This window comes from Seriola lalandi, unplaced genomic scaffold (genome assembly GCF_002814215.2).
Source record: "Seriola lalandi dorsalis isolate HSWRI2012SDOR001 ecotype SW California unplaced genomic scaffold, Sedor1 jcf7180002052117, whole genome shotgun sequence".
In the NCBI taxonomy this organism is placed as follows: domain Eukaryota; kingdom Metazoa; phylum Chordata; class Actinopteri; order Carangiformes; family Carangidae; genus Seriola; species Seriola lalandi.
The window spans coordinates 504,751-521,943 of NW_019522670.1; the positions used below are offsets into that span (position 1 = coordinate 504,751).

The 17,193-nt window shown below is 38.2% G+C and overlaps 1 protein-coding gene across 1 annotated transcript in view; it reads left to right on the forward strand.

Moving 5' to 3' along the window:
* Nucleotides 1-1,818: 1,818 nt before the first annotated feature.
* Nucleotides 1,819-17,193, forward strand: part of rasa2 (RAS p21 protein activator 2) — a 29,909-nt gene continuing 14,534 nt past the window's right edge. The window contains exons 1-8 of the mRNA XM_023399697.2: nucleotides 1,819-1,944; nucleotides 5,024-5,147; nucleotides 10,386-10,489; nucleotides 10,588-10,682; nucleotides 13,096-13,172; nucleotides 16,128-16,211; nucleotides 16,861-16,933; nucleotides 17,097-17,173. Coding sequence (XP_023255465.1) covers nucleotides 1,887-1,944; nucleotides 5,024-5,147; nucleotides 10,386-10,489; nucleotides 10,588-10,682; nucleotides 13,096-13,172; nucleotides 16,128-16,211; nucleotides 16,861-16,933; nucleotides 17,097-17,173 — 692 coding nt within the window. The 5' untranslated portion in view covers nucleotides 1,819-1,886. The remainder of the gene's footprint in view (nucleotides 1,945-5,023; nucleotides 5,148-10,385; nucleotides 10,490-10,587; nucleotides 10,683-13,095; nucleotides 13,173-16,127; nucleotides 16,212-16,860; nucleotides 16,934-17,096; nucleotides 17,174-17,193) is intronic.

Sequence of the window (17,193 nt, forward strand, 5' to 3'; positions counted from 1 at the left end):
ATACTGCACTTTGAGAATATGGTGACTAATGTGAATTTAAATCATTATATTGTGGGAGCAAAGTAAGGACCATATACACACGCTTTATATTGTATATGCATTAGCAAAATATAAGATACAAATCCAACATACACTTAGTTCTAGTGTATGACCCTTATTAACCCTCATTTAATGAGCAAATACAGATATTTATGTTATACAGCCTTAACTGAATGGCTATATTTTTTTAAAAAACAAAAACAAAGATCTGACAAAGTATTTTACATTAATAGTCTTGATTCCACTAAAGAATACTGTACAGTGTAAAAGCTGTCACCTCTGAGATAATAAATATTTCCCTTTAATGAGGTAAAACAGTATAAACAGTAGGTATTAGTGAGACTAAGATCATACATAGAAATTGGTAATAAAAATTATAATGCATACCTTACTGCCCTCTCAGGATCCCTGCCCCTATCAGCATTGAGGATCAGACCTGTATTTCACCCAACCAAAAGCAACATCACCTTGAAAGACAGGAGGAGAACACTGGATGATGGTCATATTTTCTGCCAAAGGAGGATACTGAATACAGTTTAAAATGAATTACCTTTCAAAATCTTGGAATATTATATTTGGGAAAACTGTGCAAAACATTGTGTACTGCTTACTCAATTGAAATAAGCATTCACAACATTAGCACAATGATTTGGAAATTAGTGTCATCTTAGCTATTAGTGTTCTGCTAAATGCCGGAAGTCAGGTAAGACACAACCACTATCATATATCTCTTTGATAAAAATGAGAGCAAAACATTACAGGATGTTTTTTTACAGAACTGTGCAATAACGTGTTTCAAATGATATTTGCAATGGATACTGGCATCTTTTATTACTAGCATAATACCAAAACTATTTTTAAACTGTTTTTTTTTTTTTTTTTACTTTTACTTTTACTGTAGTTTGAGAGTCACTTCAATGTCCTATACTCTTTGGTTGATATCACAATTGGCTATTCATTAAAATGCTAACTTTAGCTGTATGCTGACAAATAACAGACTAACTAGCTGTCATGTGTGAATTTGTAGGCCTATGTGTTCGCAGACATATTTATATAATTTTTAAAATTAGTGACCAGGTTTCCAAGCTTTGAAGATTGTTCGAAGTGAAAATGTTTTAATTTGAGCTGGAATAACAATTAATCGATTAAGCAGAAAATTAATCGGCAGTAATTGTGATAATTAAATAATTTTAGTAATTTGTGTAGCTTCTTGTAACCTATATTTTGAGGATTTTGTGCTTATCTTTGTCACTCATTGTAGTAAATTGAATATTTAGGTTTTAGACTGTTGGTCAGATCAAACAAAACATATAAGGAGGTCATCTTAGACTGGGGGTATTTTGAACTTTTTTTCTAACATTTTACAGACAAAACAATTAGTCAATTAACTGAGAAAATAATCGGGACATTAATCATAAAAACAATAATTAGTTTTAATCAGTTCTTTGACAAGTGACAATTTTCGAAAATGTGTCTCACACATGTTATAGCCTATACAACAGGGTTAACCTAAAGCACTGACATCCAAGATTATCTAACTGAGTTATAGCTCCACAAGTTAAAGTATGTGTTCTTCACAAGCGTTACATAATGAACAACACTACTGAGATACCACAAATCCCTTTTAAAGCTCCTACCATCTCCAGATTGAAGCACTAACCAAAGCGCGGCGCTCGACTTTTGAGGAAGCTTGACATTTCTCCAGGCGTTTTAAGACATCAGTGTGTACGGGACCTGACGTGACGCGGCAGTGGGGCTGTCTTTCCTCCGCTCTGCCTGCATTCATAAACGGATATGATAACCCAGCGCTGAAAGCACCGGAGCAGCGACAACAGTCAGCTCTGACCATGGCGGAAGAGGACGACGCGCGGATTCGGATTTTACAGAGCCTGCGGGGTAAAATATGTAAGTTTGACTGGAGAGCCGGTGTTTTCCGTCTCCCACAGTGGGCGCAGGGTGGGAGAGAGGTCGGTAGAACCAGCGAGCGGCGAGAGGAGAAGCCGGAGGGGCGCGGCGTGCTATCGGCAGTCGACAGTGTGGAGGCAGAGACAGCCAGTTCATCTGGTCGGTCTGCTGGTTAACGTCAAGTTAGCCTCGCATGCTAGCAGCAGCTACTAGCTTGTTGTGAATGATTTCATTCATCGAGTAGCGCCTCACGACCGTCAGCTTAGATGTTCGAGTAAATCGGGTGTTTTTTGAGTATTACAAATGGTATCGTTTTCACAACACGGGAGTTTTGTGTAGACTTGAGGTGCCCGGTAAGCTAAGTTAACGCTGGTGGCAAAGCAGGCTAGCTACAAGCACTTCAGCCCGTCGTCACTAAACCATTCAGCTGTAACGTTACAAACTGCAGGCATCTGGCAGTCAGGTAACTCACCTAAAGTTAGATAATAACATACATTTCAGCGACAACACAAAGGTTTAACTCATCAAATAACGTCTCAAGGAGCAAAGTAATGGTCACTTAACGTTAGCTACTGAAGACACCCACCGTTAAATACCAACAATAACCCGGTAACGTTGACTGTAACTTGTTGACTTACTAGTGCCAGTCTTTGTATCGCAGTAATCTGCTGACTGATGGGTGACGACTTGAGGTCAGCTCCTGTCTAAACACACACAGTTTCTTTCAGCAGGTCTCTGGATCCGATCTGCATGTGGAGGCAGAGATGAAGAAACATCCAAACTATCATGTGTCATCCTTTTCCACTACATTAATTATTATATCACCCATGGGAATGAGTTAGTTGTCTTGCCTACATCACCAAATAATCTATTTCGCAAGGTATTAGTTATGATATTATAATTGACATGCATATAATAACAGTCCAAATCGGAAACATTGGCTTCAGAGTCAAATGTCTAACAAACCAGTTTCCTCATCCTCATTCACAGGCTGGGCTGGACCAGTAGAGTACCTGCCAAGATCCTGTGCTCCTGTTTGAATGTGCAATTGTGGTTTTTGTCAAATTACTCAAGTCCAAGATGTGTATCTCAGGTTTCAGCCATTACTAACATTTAGAGATTCAAATTACACAAGCTGTACTGATTCCCATAATATACTTTTAATTGTATATAACAGGGTGTTAAATATGTTGCAGCAAATTTGATTATCCTCACTTTTTAAACACACGCATTAGTTTACATCCCCTGCTGAATCACCATCCCTGTGTTGGTGTTTGAGGTGATTGATCATGGTTAGGATTAAATTTGCCACAATGGCATTGCTTCATCTTAATGGCAAAAGTAAAATTCAGTGCTTCCTCAGAAGAAGTCAGTTTATAATAGACTTGTAATATTATTGTAATGATAATAATCATTATTATTGTGTGTTGTATTGAACATGTTTTTGTCAATACATTGTTTTTAGTATGCGCTTGGGAGACATTTTATGTTGTATGTATGTCATAACTAGCTTGTGACTTAATTATCTATTTACTGTAAGGTGAAAATAGGTTAACTAGTACGCAGGGCTTGTACATAGGCACACAATAGGAAGACAAATGTCAGTTTCACTACTATGAATTAATGAGAAAACGGTTAGCAGAACAAAATAGAGGAACTATCATGGCATGTAACTCACTTTGCAGTCTTACGAAACTCCATTCTTCCTCGTTCACACTTTGTCCTTTTTCCTTTAGCCTACATCAATGGAGGTGGCATTCTGTGAAGATGTATTCTCGTAGTAGTGTTTAGATGGCCAGGGCATTTTGATGTATGCAATTGTTTGCTTCACAGTCAGAATAAAAAAAGGAAGAGACCAGTTGTTAATATGACTAAGCAATCTCCAGCTAAGACAGGTATTATTTAGGCATACTCTCTGAACTTTAGGTCATGGTTTTCACAAGGTGACATGCTTCTGTTTTAGTTGAGATGTTATTGAAAAGAGATGGCATTTGGGTTGCTTGGTCAAACTATATTGTATGTGTTTGTGTCTGCGTGCTTGTGTGCCCTACTCCAGACCAGGTCATCCTGGTCTAAGCTTAGTGACAACTTGGCTGTTTTTACTGGCCATTCCTAAGATTAGCCATACACTCTTATTAATAGCCTGTTTAAAAAGCTGATCTCACTGGTGGCTTTTCTTAATTAGGTCCCAGCCTTGGCTTAGGGTACCTATCCAAAGCCAAGGATCATTTTAGACTACTGTCGTTGCCCCTCTAATCCACCAGTCTAAATCTGACTCATTGTGAAGTTATTGATAGTGCTCTGTTTGAGCAACTGCTGTTCTGATGGTTCAGGTTCAACTTGTGTAGCTTTGATTTGGTGCATTTTTTTATGCATACATTGCACAAAACCTCATGACATGTATTCTGCATTTGTCTGCAATGTAATGGAAGTGTGTGCAAGTGGTGTGTATTACAAAGGTGTTTGTCATTTGTGAATCAGCGCTGTACCGTCGCCATTGGTTATGCTGAGGAAGTCAATGTTTCATGTTTTTAACCACATATGAGCCTCAAGTCTACTTCAGCTACATCCGCTCTGCAGCTTACCCTGGCAACTGGCAAGAACCAGAGCCCCCATGTGAACATGAGGATTTTGAATTTAAAGGCATATTTTAGAAGTGTATTGTATGTGAGTGCAATCACATGTGCTTATATCAATTAAGATAAGCTTGTACTGAGGCAGCTTCAAACCTTTTATTTAAGGACAGTTTTTTAATTCAAGATTAAAAGTAGGACTTCACTTATCCAAACACAGGTTGTTGTGTTTTAGTTTAAGACTGCCACTTGTTTAGTGAACTGCATTGGCAGAGTGAACCATTTGTCAAGATCTATATGATCTCACAATCTCTTGAAGGTATATTATGTATCTGCTAAAATGTTGTTTAGTTCACTTCTCTGTATAAACCCGTATCATTGATGTACCAAAGACACTGTATGAGTGCATATATTTTTGCAATGGATTGACAATTGTTGTTCATTTAAACCAGGAAAGACTATTGTTATTTTGAGATAGTAATGATGTTCTTCTCTTTGTGCTGCAGGTGAAGCAAAGAACCTGGGTCCAGTCTCAGGTCCAAATCGACAAAGGGATCTCTGTACCTTTTGCACCATAAGTCTGGATCAGGAGGAGGTGTTTCGCACCAAGGGGTTTGACAAAAGCGTCAGGTAAGCAGGATAACCCTGTAACCTCTAACATGCATGGAGTGAAATTTCATGTTTATTCTTGTTCTAAACCCTATTTTCAGTTTTATTTCCAGTTGGGGTAACACTTTTACAGCTATTACTCAACACCTGTTCAGTTATGTTAACAATACAGTAATTCAAACATTACACTTTGAATACATTTCATAAATATCAAGATACACTGTGCCTACTTTAGTTATATGAGATGCTATTGGACTACATGATGAATAAGGATCTGCAAAAGTCTTTGGTTGATTAGACAGATTCAAGAAACGTCTGTATATATTATTTTAATGTAGCACATGTAGCTGGCTTATTCTTTGCTCTGATGTTGAGCACAGACTAGCTCTTTTGTCCTAGTTTACAGGTTTTACATATTGTTGACGAATTATAGATGAATAATGTAGTTTTAATAAGGAGCACTTTCCATATCTTTCTTAAAAATGGTAGAGCGGTAGTATTTGGCAAAAAAGATGGCTTCAGAATATAAAATCTCACTGGCTATATATAGAATAATAGTATAGTAGGTAGTAGGAAGTGTGAAATTACCAGTAATAACATATTGTAAAAGGTACATTGACATGCTTAGGGTAATCAATAAGTAGCAGGTTCGTATTATGAGTTGGAAAAAATAGCTGTGTGAGTAGTATGAAAATATTCTACGATTTAGTTCCTGGTCAGAGTTGTTCTTTAAGTGACATCGAAAAATACTTCAGACATCATCCTCTATATGACTCCATGTCAAGGCATTGCACACCTCATCTACATCAAGTAATGTTGGCTACACAAGAGATCCAAACATCCTTTTGTTTATATGGGCAGAGGTATTGGGTGCAGTTTCTTATTTGTTCCATTTCCGCCTCAAGTAAATCTTTCAACTTGATAACGGACCTTTTGTATGGTTCCCAGTGCTCTTTTACAATCTGTCTTTTGGCTTTGTCTGTTGGAACCTGGGAGGTCATTTACTCCATAAAGATTTGTTTCAGCCCTAGTATAATTAATGTACAGTGATGTTAATCGTTTATGTAGTAATGTAATGCAATAGCTGTCATGATGGATTGTTGATTCATACTTTTTATATTAAAGATGGGTGAATAACAGCCACATATATATACATTATATATATATGTGTATAGTCTATCTATAGTATTAAATTAAGTGATTTTGCATTTGACCTGGGCACATATTCTTCTGGATGTAAGACACAGCTTACTCAAGTATCTTGCTAAGGAAAATCTCTCATGTGGAAACAATTATACTGAACTGTGTAGCCTTTTTGTTTGTTGTAGGCCTATCATGGGAAAAATATCCGGTTTGAAATGCAGTCATTTGATTACATCTTAGAAAGTGTCAATACGTGGCTCATAGCTGTATGTGTGTGTGTGTGTGTGTGTGTGTGTGTGTGTGTGTGTGTGTGTGTGTGTGTGTCTGTGTGTGTGTGTGTGGTACCACTTGAGCAGGGAAACATGAATATATTCTGACTGAAATGAGCTTTTTTACCAATAGTTACATGCTCACAAGTTGGTTCAGAGAAAGGTGTGTGGCATTGGCATTCAGGAAACCTTTTAGGTTTCTATCTACATCATTGCACATCTCACTGTAAACATGGGCCTGCCTTCTCTAGGTATTTCACAACAGCTCTTTTTTTCTCTCTCCTGATTTCGGTGCCGTCAAAAGGATTTTATAGTCTCTGAGGAAGTGTGTCCTCCCACGCTCTCCCCTGTCTTTCTCTCTGTGTCACTCTCAACTACCTTAGCCTCTCTTTAGCATGTCTTAATAATCACTCAAATTTGGCCCACTGTTTATATGATGGTGCTTGACTCATGTGTGTTGTATGGGCTCCTGTTTCTAATGGTTTAAAAGCTGTATGGGTGCTCTAATTGCAGCTAATCCCAAGGATAAAGCAGGCATGTACAAACAGCTATGGTCAAGTGGTTCTACCTAGCATTCTCACATTGTTTAGAAGCTAGGATGACAACAGAAGGGAAGGTAGTATAGTGGGTGTATCTTTGAGTGTGTACAGAATAGGGAGGTTACAAGTGCACAATTCCATGTGATGCTGAGGAGTATGTGTGGGTGTACACTGGATGTGTTGGCCAAACCCAGTGCGAGAAGTGTCAGGAAAGATATTTCACCATCCAAGATGCATAAATTGTAGAAGGAAGCATCAGTGCAGAGATTAAAAAGGTATAGGATCAGGTTCCCTCAATACTGGCAGTGAATATTTATACAGATATGCTTGTTTTCAAGCCTATCCTACAACTCATTCAAGGCACCTGTCCCATAAGCTCCAGTAATATCTGACAGGCGAAGACATGTCTGAGTGTAGGTAATTTTTTTTCTGAAAAACTAGTGTATGTCTACACCAAGCAAGCGTCTACCAAGTTGTTTATATGCTAGTTTTTTTTTTTTTTCCACCCAAATGAACAGACGAGAGTCAAAACTCTGTCAAGGTACCTCACCTGACATGACTGGTAAGAACATTTAAATCAGGGATCGCAGTTTTACTTGAACATATGAACAGTTAATCCAGTACAACTGTCTGAGTACTGCTCAGTCTGTTTGGGACAGGTGGTCCATCTGCAGGCAGCACGTACATCGAGGTAGTGCTTAACCTACAATCGGCTATGTCAGATCAAGCTGTCTTGCTCGCGGTCTTGGTCATGAGGTAGCTATGTTGGCAGGACTGAGTGGCACAGATGCTTGGGCCCTCTGTGTCTCTGCCCGCTCCAGCAGGGCAGTCAGTGTTGTCTGTTTATCTGTGTTTGCTGTGCAGTGGACGAGCAACCTGTCCAGGGTGTGAGGATGTGAATATCATCATAAAATGATTCAGTCCATATGATAATATTCAGGGAAAGGTCTCATTTAATTTACAGAAATCTTGAATATAAGTCTATAATATTTTTCATTCTGTAGACAATAATGTTTTTTGTATGTGGTTGCAGGTTGTAGTGAGACTTTACACATCTGCAAACCAAAAAGGAGACTGGTGCAATAGTGGATTGTGCAGGCTGTTTTATAGTTAATATTTGTTATTATTTCCTATAATTATTATAATTATTATTACTATTACAAAGCTAGGAAGCTTATCGGCAAATAAAGTGTCAGTTTCAGCAAAAAGTCAAAGTAATTTATTTTGTTTTGATTGGTTAATCCACTTTCTGACACATACTAGGAACTACTGTTATACAGCTGGGAAGTACTGACAAAAATGTGACAAATGTCAATAAATTTATATTTCATAATATGTAATATAATAATTGGTAATAAACGTATTAACACAAATTTATCATTCTTACTGGATTTCTGTCATTGTTTTAACGATATTAAACTATATTTTAAGTGGTAAAGTATTAAAAAAGGTCTGAAAAGGTCTTGATGAATGATTCGGTGAACATGGCAGAATTATTGCACAGCATGCTGGGATAGCAGCTAACCCCAAGCAGTCCTGCACAGTGTTAGTAGGTATAGTGGATGGATGGATATTTATTATTAGTCGAAGGACCCTTGCTCACATCTGTCCAGCTAGGTTGACAAAATCATGAGAATGTCAAGTTTGAGCTTTCCAGTAGAAAAAAAAAAACTTTTCTCAATAGATTGTTTTTCCTGTAGCTGTATGATCTGGCTCTTTTCGGCACTTGAATTAAAAACCTAAGTCTGCCCTCTTTCATTTTGCTGTACAGATATTTATGACACTTTCTAGTTGCATGTTTACTTTAATTTTCCCTTTTAGATTGGTGTACACTGTTAGACTTCATATTAAGGAAAGGACAAGAAAGGTTATGGAGAGTATGGATGGCAAAAGTGACAGATTTAAACCTGTAACATGGCAAGAACATTCCCCTAAACCCTGATGAGTCATAAGGGCACCCCGTGTTGTCCACCTTCTGCTCAGGCAATCATTTCCCAGTAAACGAACAAATCCTGTGTATGTGATTTGCTAAAAATATGATAATGTTATTATGTTAAGGCTGGAGCACTACATACAGTCTACATAATCTATAGCCATAAACACAACTTTGTATAACAGTAATTACATCACTGTTATAATCCAACAGCAGTACATTACATGAGGAATTTAATTTAGTGATCACATGATTTTACAGTATAGAATTAGGTCAGGTGAATGGGAACAATGCAGTTGAGGAGATTACAGCAATTATAGAGTGTATAAAGTGACTGTAATTGTTTGAAGCATGCAACACTATACAAGAATGTAATACTGATTGCATTACTCACATGACTATCATTTATTAGCTGCAATCAGCTGGTACTGTCTTGGTCTGTCCCAGGATCTGCAAGTACTGGAGAGCGTCTTTCCTAATGCCCACTCTTGTGGTTATTTGCAAGGAGTCAGGGGCCAACTTGGAAAGAAGAGGAAGTGTATGTTAAAACTGTGTGTATAGCATTTTTACTATACACAAGGGTTAAACCTGGATGATGATGCCATCCTGTTGCTCAGAATGTGATGCTTTTTGTAATGTTAAGCATAAAAACCCAGTGATCCCAATTGTTGATCTCCAATTTGCATTGGAACCAGTTGAAGTAAACTTTATTGACCATTAAGCAAAGTGAGTAAGATTATCATGCTCAATAAAACACAAAATGACAATTTTTATTTTTCGGCCGTAGCATCAATATTTAATCAGATAACAGGTGTTTAGAGCTGCATTGATTAGTCAATTAAACGATAAGTTGATTTAAAAAGTAGATTTATCATTTCAGCTACTTTTCACTCAAAGAAACTCAGAACAATTGGTGGTTTCAGCTTCTCAAATATGTGAATTTACTGTTTTTCTTTTTTATATATGATGTTTTATGACATTGTTGCGTTTTGGTCTGATGGACAGGAAAAATCAAGCAATTTTACGATGTCACCTTGGGCTGTGGGAAGTTTCAAGGGGCATTTTTCACTCCTTGTTGATATTTCATAGCGAATAATAGAGAAAATAATTTGCAGATTAATCAAGTAGGATAATAATTGTTAGTTGCAGCCCTACTGGTGTTGCACACAGTCAAGAATCAAGTGTCACGCTTAACAAATCATTAATTAAGCCCATGTGTCACAACTTCATTAAGGTAATCAGGCTATAGGCACTAATCTGATCACAGTTTATCACACATTACACCACCTACCAATACACATTCTTACACACTGCTGCTCCCTCCCAAAAAGATGAAACTGTGTTTGCTAATTTAAATCTCTGCCTTGATTTGCAGCCCTTTTTATGGAGAGGACTTCTACTTTGAGATCCCACGTCCATTTCAGTGTTTATCCTTCTATGTTTATGCCAAGAGTGTTTTCCAAAGGGAACTAGCTGTTGGTAAGTAGCATTAAGTAAGACACCTACACAAATATATTTTCTCATCTGCATGGATGAGTAGTAGTTTCATGTGTATGTTTGTTTGTTTGTCTTTTCAGGCAAGGTATCAATCCGGAAGGATGACCTGTGTAAATACAGTGGGAAGGAGCACTGGTTTAGCCTTCAGCCAGTAGATCCTAACTCAGAGGTCCAGGTAATTTCTCAGAAGAAGTTAAAATGTGTCACCTAATTTACAGCATATCTCATCCTGATAATATTTTTTAAACATTTTGGTCTTGACTCTTAACTGCTCTTGCTTTAAAGTTGACACTAAAGTTATTGATAATTAGGCTACATCACTGACCTCTGTCTCAGGGGATGCATGCTTTCACAACTTGCAGCACCCCAACATAATAAACAGGAAATCCACTTGCATGTGGTCTGAAATTTGCATTCAGATAAGATCATTTCCATGTCAGAATAAGGTTTGTAGTCTCTGTCCAAACTGTCTTGTTTTTACAGTTTGTAAATGAAACCAAGACAGGCTCAACTCTGTTCAGCGATACCCCGCTGCTGTCAGCCTACACGCAGTAACACTTCAGCATAGTCTGGTTGCAGAAAAATGAAATGCAATAAGCAAGACTCAGGTTTTGAATGTTTCTGGCAGACCCGAATGAAGAAAAATACTATAGGATTTCTTAACTTTTAAACAAGAATCCTATATCTAAAAGGATTGCAGAACAACCATTTGCACATTGTATACATTTTAGTGTGTTATCATGAAAATATGACAAACTGTGGAGTATGACATTAAGACAGCAGGTGGCTTTAAACCCACATCACTGTGAATATTGTTTTTGGTATTGTACCATTGTTTGATCATCATTATTTGTGCCACCTGCAAGACTGAGATGTGACCGCCAATATACGAGCTCTTACATTGGACTTTGACATGGTGTTTCAAAAGTCTGGATAAAATTCATCAAGTATTTGTCCCTAGCTCTCTCCCATCTTTTATAACATGCAAATGTAACTGGTCTGTTGCTGTGACTGCATGCAAGATGGTTACTTAGAATTTGCATACTGCCTAAATCCAGGTAGTCATTGTATTATACCACCAGCGTGTCATCTGCCCAAAAGCCCAAGATAAAATATTGTAATGAAGTCAATACTCTGACATTAGTTGTCAACGTTGGAAACTTCACTGGGTGTCTATGAATTATGTGATTGATTAATTTTCTGTTAAAAGCCTTTTTTTCTACAGTTGTTTGCAGCTGGTTGGAGTAGTTAGCCTTCAGCTGTAGCACTCACTAATGATTACAATACTGTAGCTACTGTACAATCTTGACCAATCAGGTGTTTTTGGCCTACTGTCTGTCTTTATGTTTTGAAACGCTTTCTTTTTTTTCCTTCTCAGCATTTTATTGATAATTTCTTCAGGGGTGCAGTTCTAATTCTTATCACATATAGGGCATGTATGTGGGTTGTTCTATTTGATCAGATAGTTTCTGTGGTCTCGTTGCTTTGGGTGAAACTACAGCACACTACCACTTCTGTGCTGCTGTAGCTAACGTATTGACTCTAGCTGCCATTAGCCCACGCCAGACTATTCTGGGTATGTGCTGCTACACTGATTCACTCACAAGTAGACACTTTCTACTGCAGAGTTACATTAGTGAGTGATGGAGGTGTTTTTGCAATGCCTCTCTGGCTTGGTTTTATAGTCAAACAGGCGCTGTGTATGTATTCTGCGAGCAGTGTTAATCATATTCTAGTGAACTTGCCCAGTTTATAAAAAAATAAATAAAAAAATTGCAATGATAGAACAAACGCTACACATCTTTTTGACCACATTCATTTGCCAAAAGGGAAGACAGGGAGTCGTAATGTGAGCGTTCATTTGCTGATGATATTGGCCCATTCAGATCCTTGCAAAGTAGTTTGTATTAAATTGGCTTAAAGGCCTATCTTGCATCAGAAAGAACTACTCGCCATCTCACCCAAGTGCTGAATTGCAGAGATGGAGTGCAAGTGTGTGGGCGTTTTGTTTAGCTCTCTATCTCTCTCTCTCTCTCTCTCTCTCTCTCTCTCTCTCTCTCTCTCTCTCTCTCTCTCTCTCTCTCTCTGTCACTCTCGCTCTGTACCTCTCTCTCACTCTCTGATACTTCCGAAGGCAAGACCGGCAGCCTTCACCACATCCGACCCCGTAAAGATCCTTCTGAGTGATGACAAAATTCACAGCTGTTGTGGCAGCTTGTAACACATGGTACCTCCATTAACCTGAAACAGCATGAAACATGAAGTGGAGCTGGGCCACAGGTCAGGGATGACCAGAGAATATTATACTTTCATTGCATTAAAACAAAATGCAATGAAAGTATTTTTACATGTCATCAGTAAAGTAAAAATTAGGCTTAGTGGGTAGGTGAACTGAGGGATTTGGCATCTGGTCATTTTCTCACAAGCACACACTACAGCCCACACTTATCTTGCTTTACAGCCCACATGTTAGCTTGCGATTCGGCTTGAAACTTTTGACTCTTGTGTCCTGATGTAAGACTGAGATCTCATGACTTGAATAATTTGTAACTTCTCAGCAGTGACTCTCCTCTCCTCATCTTCAACAGGGTAAGGTTCACCTTGAAATGCGATTGAATGAAGTGATCACAGAGAACGGCTCAGTAGGTCAGCACTTACTAGTCCGGTGAGTACCAAGGTTCCCCTGTTGCCAGGCAAGTTTGATCTAATTCACTTTGTTGTCTCATGAACTGGGTAAGTTTGGAAGGGATTTTACATCAAGGTAGAATTTTAAGAAGTTTTAAAAGCTGAGAGTTGAACCAAATGAACAAAAATCAAATCCTGTGTTCAGGTTTATTCATACAGCTCTTGAAAAACAAAACAAGTTTGTGCCAAAGTGCTTAACATAGGAAGATCAGGTATACATACAGTATACATACATGTGTCTTACATGTACAAAAACACACTTAGAAAGCAAAGGCTGCATTAAATAAGCCTGACTAAGCCTGAAATAACATAATAAAAACAGAAAATCAAAGTTATATGAGGCATAGAATTACAATAGACAATCAGGAAGACAAAAAATAAAAATAAACACAGAGTCATGCAGCAAATCAACAATTGTTAATCAGCATTTTAAGTTGTGTGGCTTGATGGGGGAAACACAACACCTCACTGTCCTGAACAGACTAAAAGGTTAAGGAGACTTTTTCCACACTATTCCCAAAACAAACAAACTGTGTATTGTAGCATTGTTTCACAGGCAGTAACAACGGCAATGGCTCACTGAAAAGCTCTTCCTCTTCTCTGAGCTGCAGTGAGTACAGCCAGTGAAAGGATTTTCAGCTGTATACGTTTTCTCAGTGATTGTAGTATTATATGTGTCTGGCTAGAAAATTATAAGAAATGCACTATTTGTGCTGTGTCCACTTTTCTTAATAGCTCTGAGAAAGATAAATGAGAAAGAAAAGAGAAATCCGTCAAAGCTGTGATCAAAATGTGGTCCTCATTGATGAGATCATATCATTTGGAAATCTTAGCTCTTAGCCCATTTGGTGTGTGTCACAATATTACTTTATCGATCACCTCTATGTCCCAGCTCTGCTATTGACATCAAAAAGTTGCCACAAGTACAAACTGTTACCAGATAATCATACAGTAGGATCAAAAGAACGCGCTCATTGAAGGACCAGGCGGAGCACATGTGCGTACAAGCATATGTGTCAGACCTGATGCTGTTTACGTGTGATGTTTTGCACCCCCCATTCATACTTGAAGAGCAGGCTAATGAGGAGGAAGTGATGGCATCTGAGCAGGAAGCCTGCGCTTCTCACACTGCAACCGCTGTGGTTTCTGCTGCCGTCATTCACTGTGTCACTCAGATTGTTTGCTTAAGCTGTAACTGCTCACTGTCAGCTTTCACCATATGTGCATGTTCACTCATCTGTGTCTGCATGGCGCCCTGCTGCAGTGTGATTAGCCACCAGAGATGGTCAGAGATGGGAATGAGTTTAAGAAAGAGATGCAAAGGAGAGACTACAGGGAATATTGTCATGACACCCTGGAAGATGATACACAAACATCCTGACATTTGCTCTGCGGGGCTTCTCCCTCTGGCATCACTTAGTGCTGGGCTGAATTCATTCTTATTCTCTGGTGACTCCTGCTTAGCAGCCACATCCTGTTTAGAGTGCCTACAGTGTCTGTTTGTTGTCACCTAAACACCTGTGAAAATAGCAGTGGTCCCTGTGTGACACAAGGCAAACGTGAGGGCATCGCAGTACCTCTAAATGAAGACTGTAACACCACGGTGTCGGTGCATAGCGCTGTTTTATATTGGTGACAGTCTGCTTTACTCTCCGCCTCCATGTCTGTTTGAGAAGCGAGGACTTGGCAGCAGTGTCATTTTTTAAATTGTGATCTTGACAATTGACTAAGCAAGACTGAGACTGATAAACTGGACAAAAATGAAACAGAGAAAATCACTTTTGACTTGCAACCAAATTCATAGCAATATGTTAGTCCTTCTGTTCTGTGTCCAATGCTGCTTCCAGGCATCATGACCAATTTTTTTTTCTTCAACAAAATACAACACTATGAATCAATGCTTCATCAAGAGGGGAGGATCCAATAATTAGATTGATGATTATTTTTAAATGAAAATGTTGTCCTGAGTCAACATTTTACAATCACAGAATCTAAATAGGACATCAAAACATGGATTTGTTAGCTTTGTACAGTACAACCCTTATCAGCAGTGTTAGTGGTGCTTAAAAGGTTGTTTTTTTGTTTTTTTTTATATGATATGCATGAATTAAGCCTGATTTTAATTTGGGCAAAAAGTAATTAGTGAACTTTATATGTATTATTTACACCGAACATACTGTTATTGTGTGTTTGTGTTTGTGTTTGTGTTGGTGTTGGTGTTGGTGTGAGTGAGATAATTATGATGATGATGCTGCCCTGAAATTAGATTCTCATATTTTTATGGCTTATTACTTGACTCCTTGAGTTCATTTGTTTAAAAACTTGATGAGGTTGATGCCCACTGTGTTTATCAGTAACAGTGATTGGTTACTTGCTCTGTGGTGGTACATGAATATTACCTGAGGCAACACATCAATATAAAGATTTGGTTTTATGATTATGTCCTGTTTTAAAAGTCAGAGATGTCTATTAAGCTGGTGTATGGAGACATCCATTGTCTCTGAAATAGTCTTCCCATTGTGTTACAGTGGTACCTCAAGTAGACTTCAAAATCTGAACTTATTTGATTATTCATGGGTGTCCTGTTTGAAGTAAATCTCTTTTTATACTCACTGCTGTGATAGTGCAGTGCAGACCATAGAGGGGTAATGGCAAAAGCATTTCTACTGAGGCAACAGGAAATTGTTTACCATTGATGAAGCTAATCTCTCCCAATGTCTGGGCCACTTTAAAGCCTGACGATCCATAATTGTTTGAAATTTTGAAAGTTATGTTGAAGATGAGCAGAAGCATTTAGAAGGATAGACCACCACCCTGCTGCCAATCTGAAACTATGTAAATGAAAACCTTCATAATAATAATAATAATAATAATAATAATAGCAAGTTGTGTCCCTGGATAGTAATTGTACTTATTTCTTTGTGACTTCCTGTAGGATAATCGAGTGCCAGGAGCTGCCTTTGATCAGTGGGCAGAACTGTGACCCCTATGCCACAGTGTCACTTGTTGGACCTGCCAGGTAGCTGGATGCCACACACACCGCAGGAAGTGTTTTTAAGTATAGAAGCTGTATGAACTGTCTGACCACCTGCCAGGTTTAAATTATCTTTTTAAAATCAATGTATTCAAAACAGATTACACTGGATTTCTAGAGCTGGCTAACCAAAGCTCTACAGCCAGAATATTCCAAAGCATTTGGACTCTGGCTGTAAATGTCTGCTCACCTTTTGCCACTAACCTGGACCTTGTTTCAATTAGTAAGACAACATCTGAGGATTTTAAGTCATGTCCTGGCATTTACAGGATCATGAGCTCAGCAACGTAACCAGGGGCCAGAGCATGTAGTGCTTTAAATGTTAACAATAAAATGTTAAAACAGACTGGGCCAGTCGAGGGAAACTCATATCAGTTTGATATTTATGATCCATTTGCACCTGTAACTGTAGTTGCTAAAGGAAACTGAAGCTAAGGCAGTAGCATAATGATTTGCAATTATCTAATCTAGAGAAAGCAGTAGATTTAGATTTAGATTTATGGCTGCAATCTTGATGCAAAGAAATTAAAACAGGATTTAAAAACTATTGTGGAAATAGTATTTTTTGCTTACTATGAGCAGGGAAATTTTTTAAAATGTGAGTATCAAAGTTTTCTGTAACGTTTCTCCTCAGGTCTGACCAAAAGAAAACAAAGGTAAAGAAGAAAACCAGCAACCCTCATTTTGAAGAGACCTTCTTCTTTGAGGTAAATTCTGAAACTTCGCACTTTGCTGTTTAACCACATCATGGGTTTGAAATGATCTGCTGGTTGCATTGCTGTTGGATTATGTGAAAACAGAATCATAAAAAAAAAAAACTGTATTTGTACAAGTAAACCAGTAAGTAAGCCTTGACATGTTCATCCTCAGGTCACCCGGTCCAGCAGCTACTCTAAAAAATCTCATTTCCAAGTGGAGGAGGAGGACATTGAAAAACTTGAGATCAAGTGAGTTTTTTTTTTTTTTT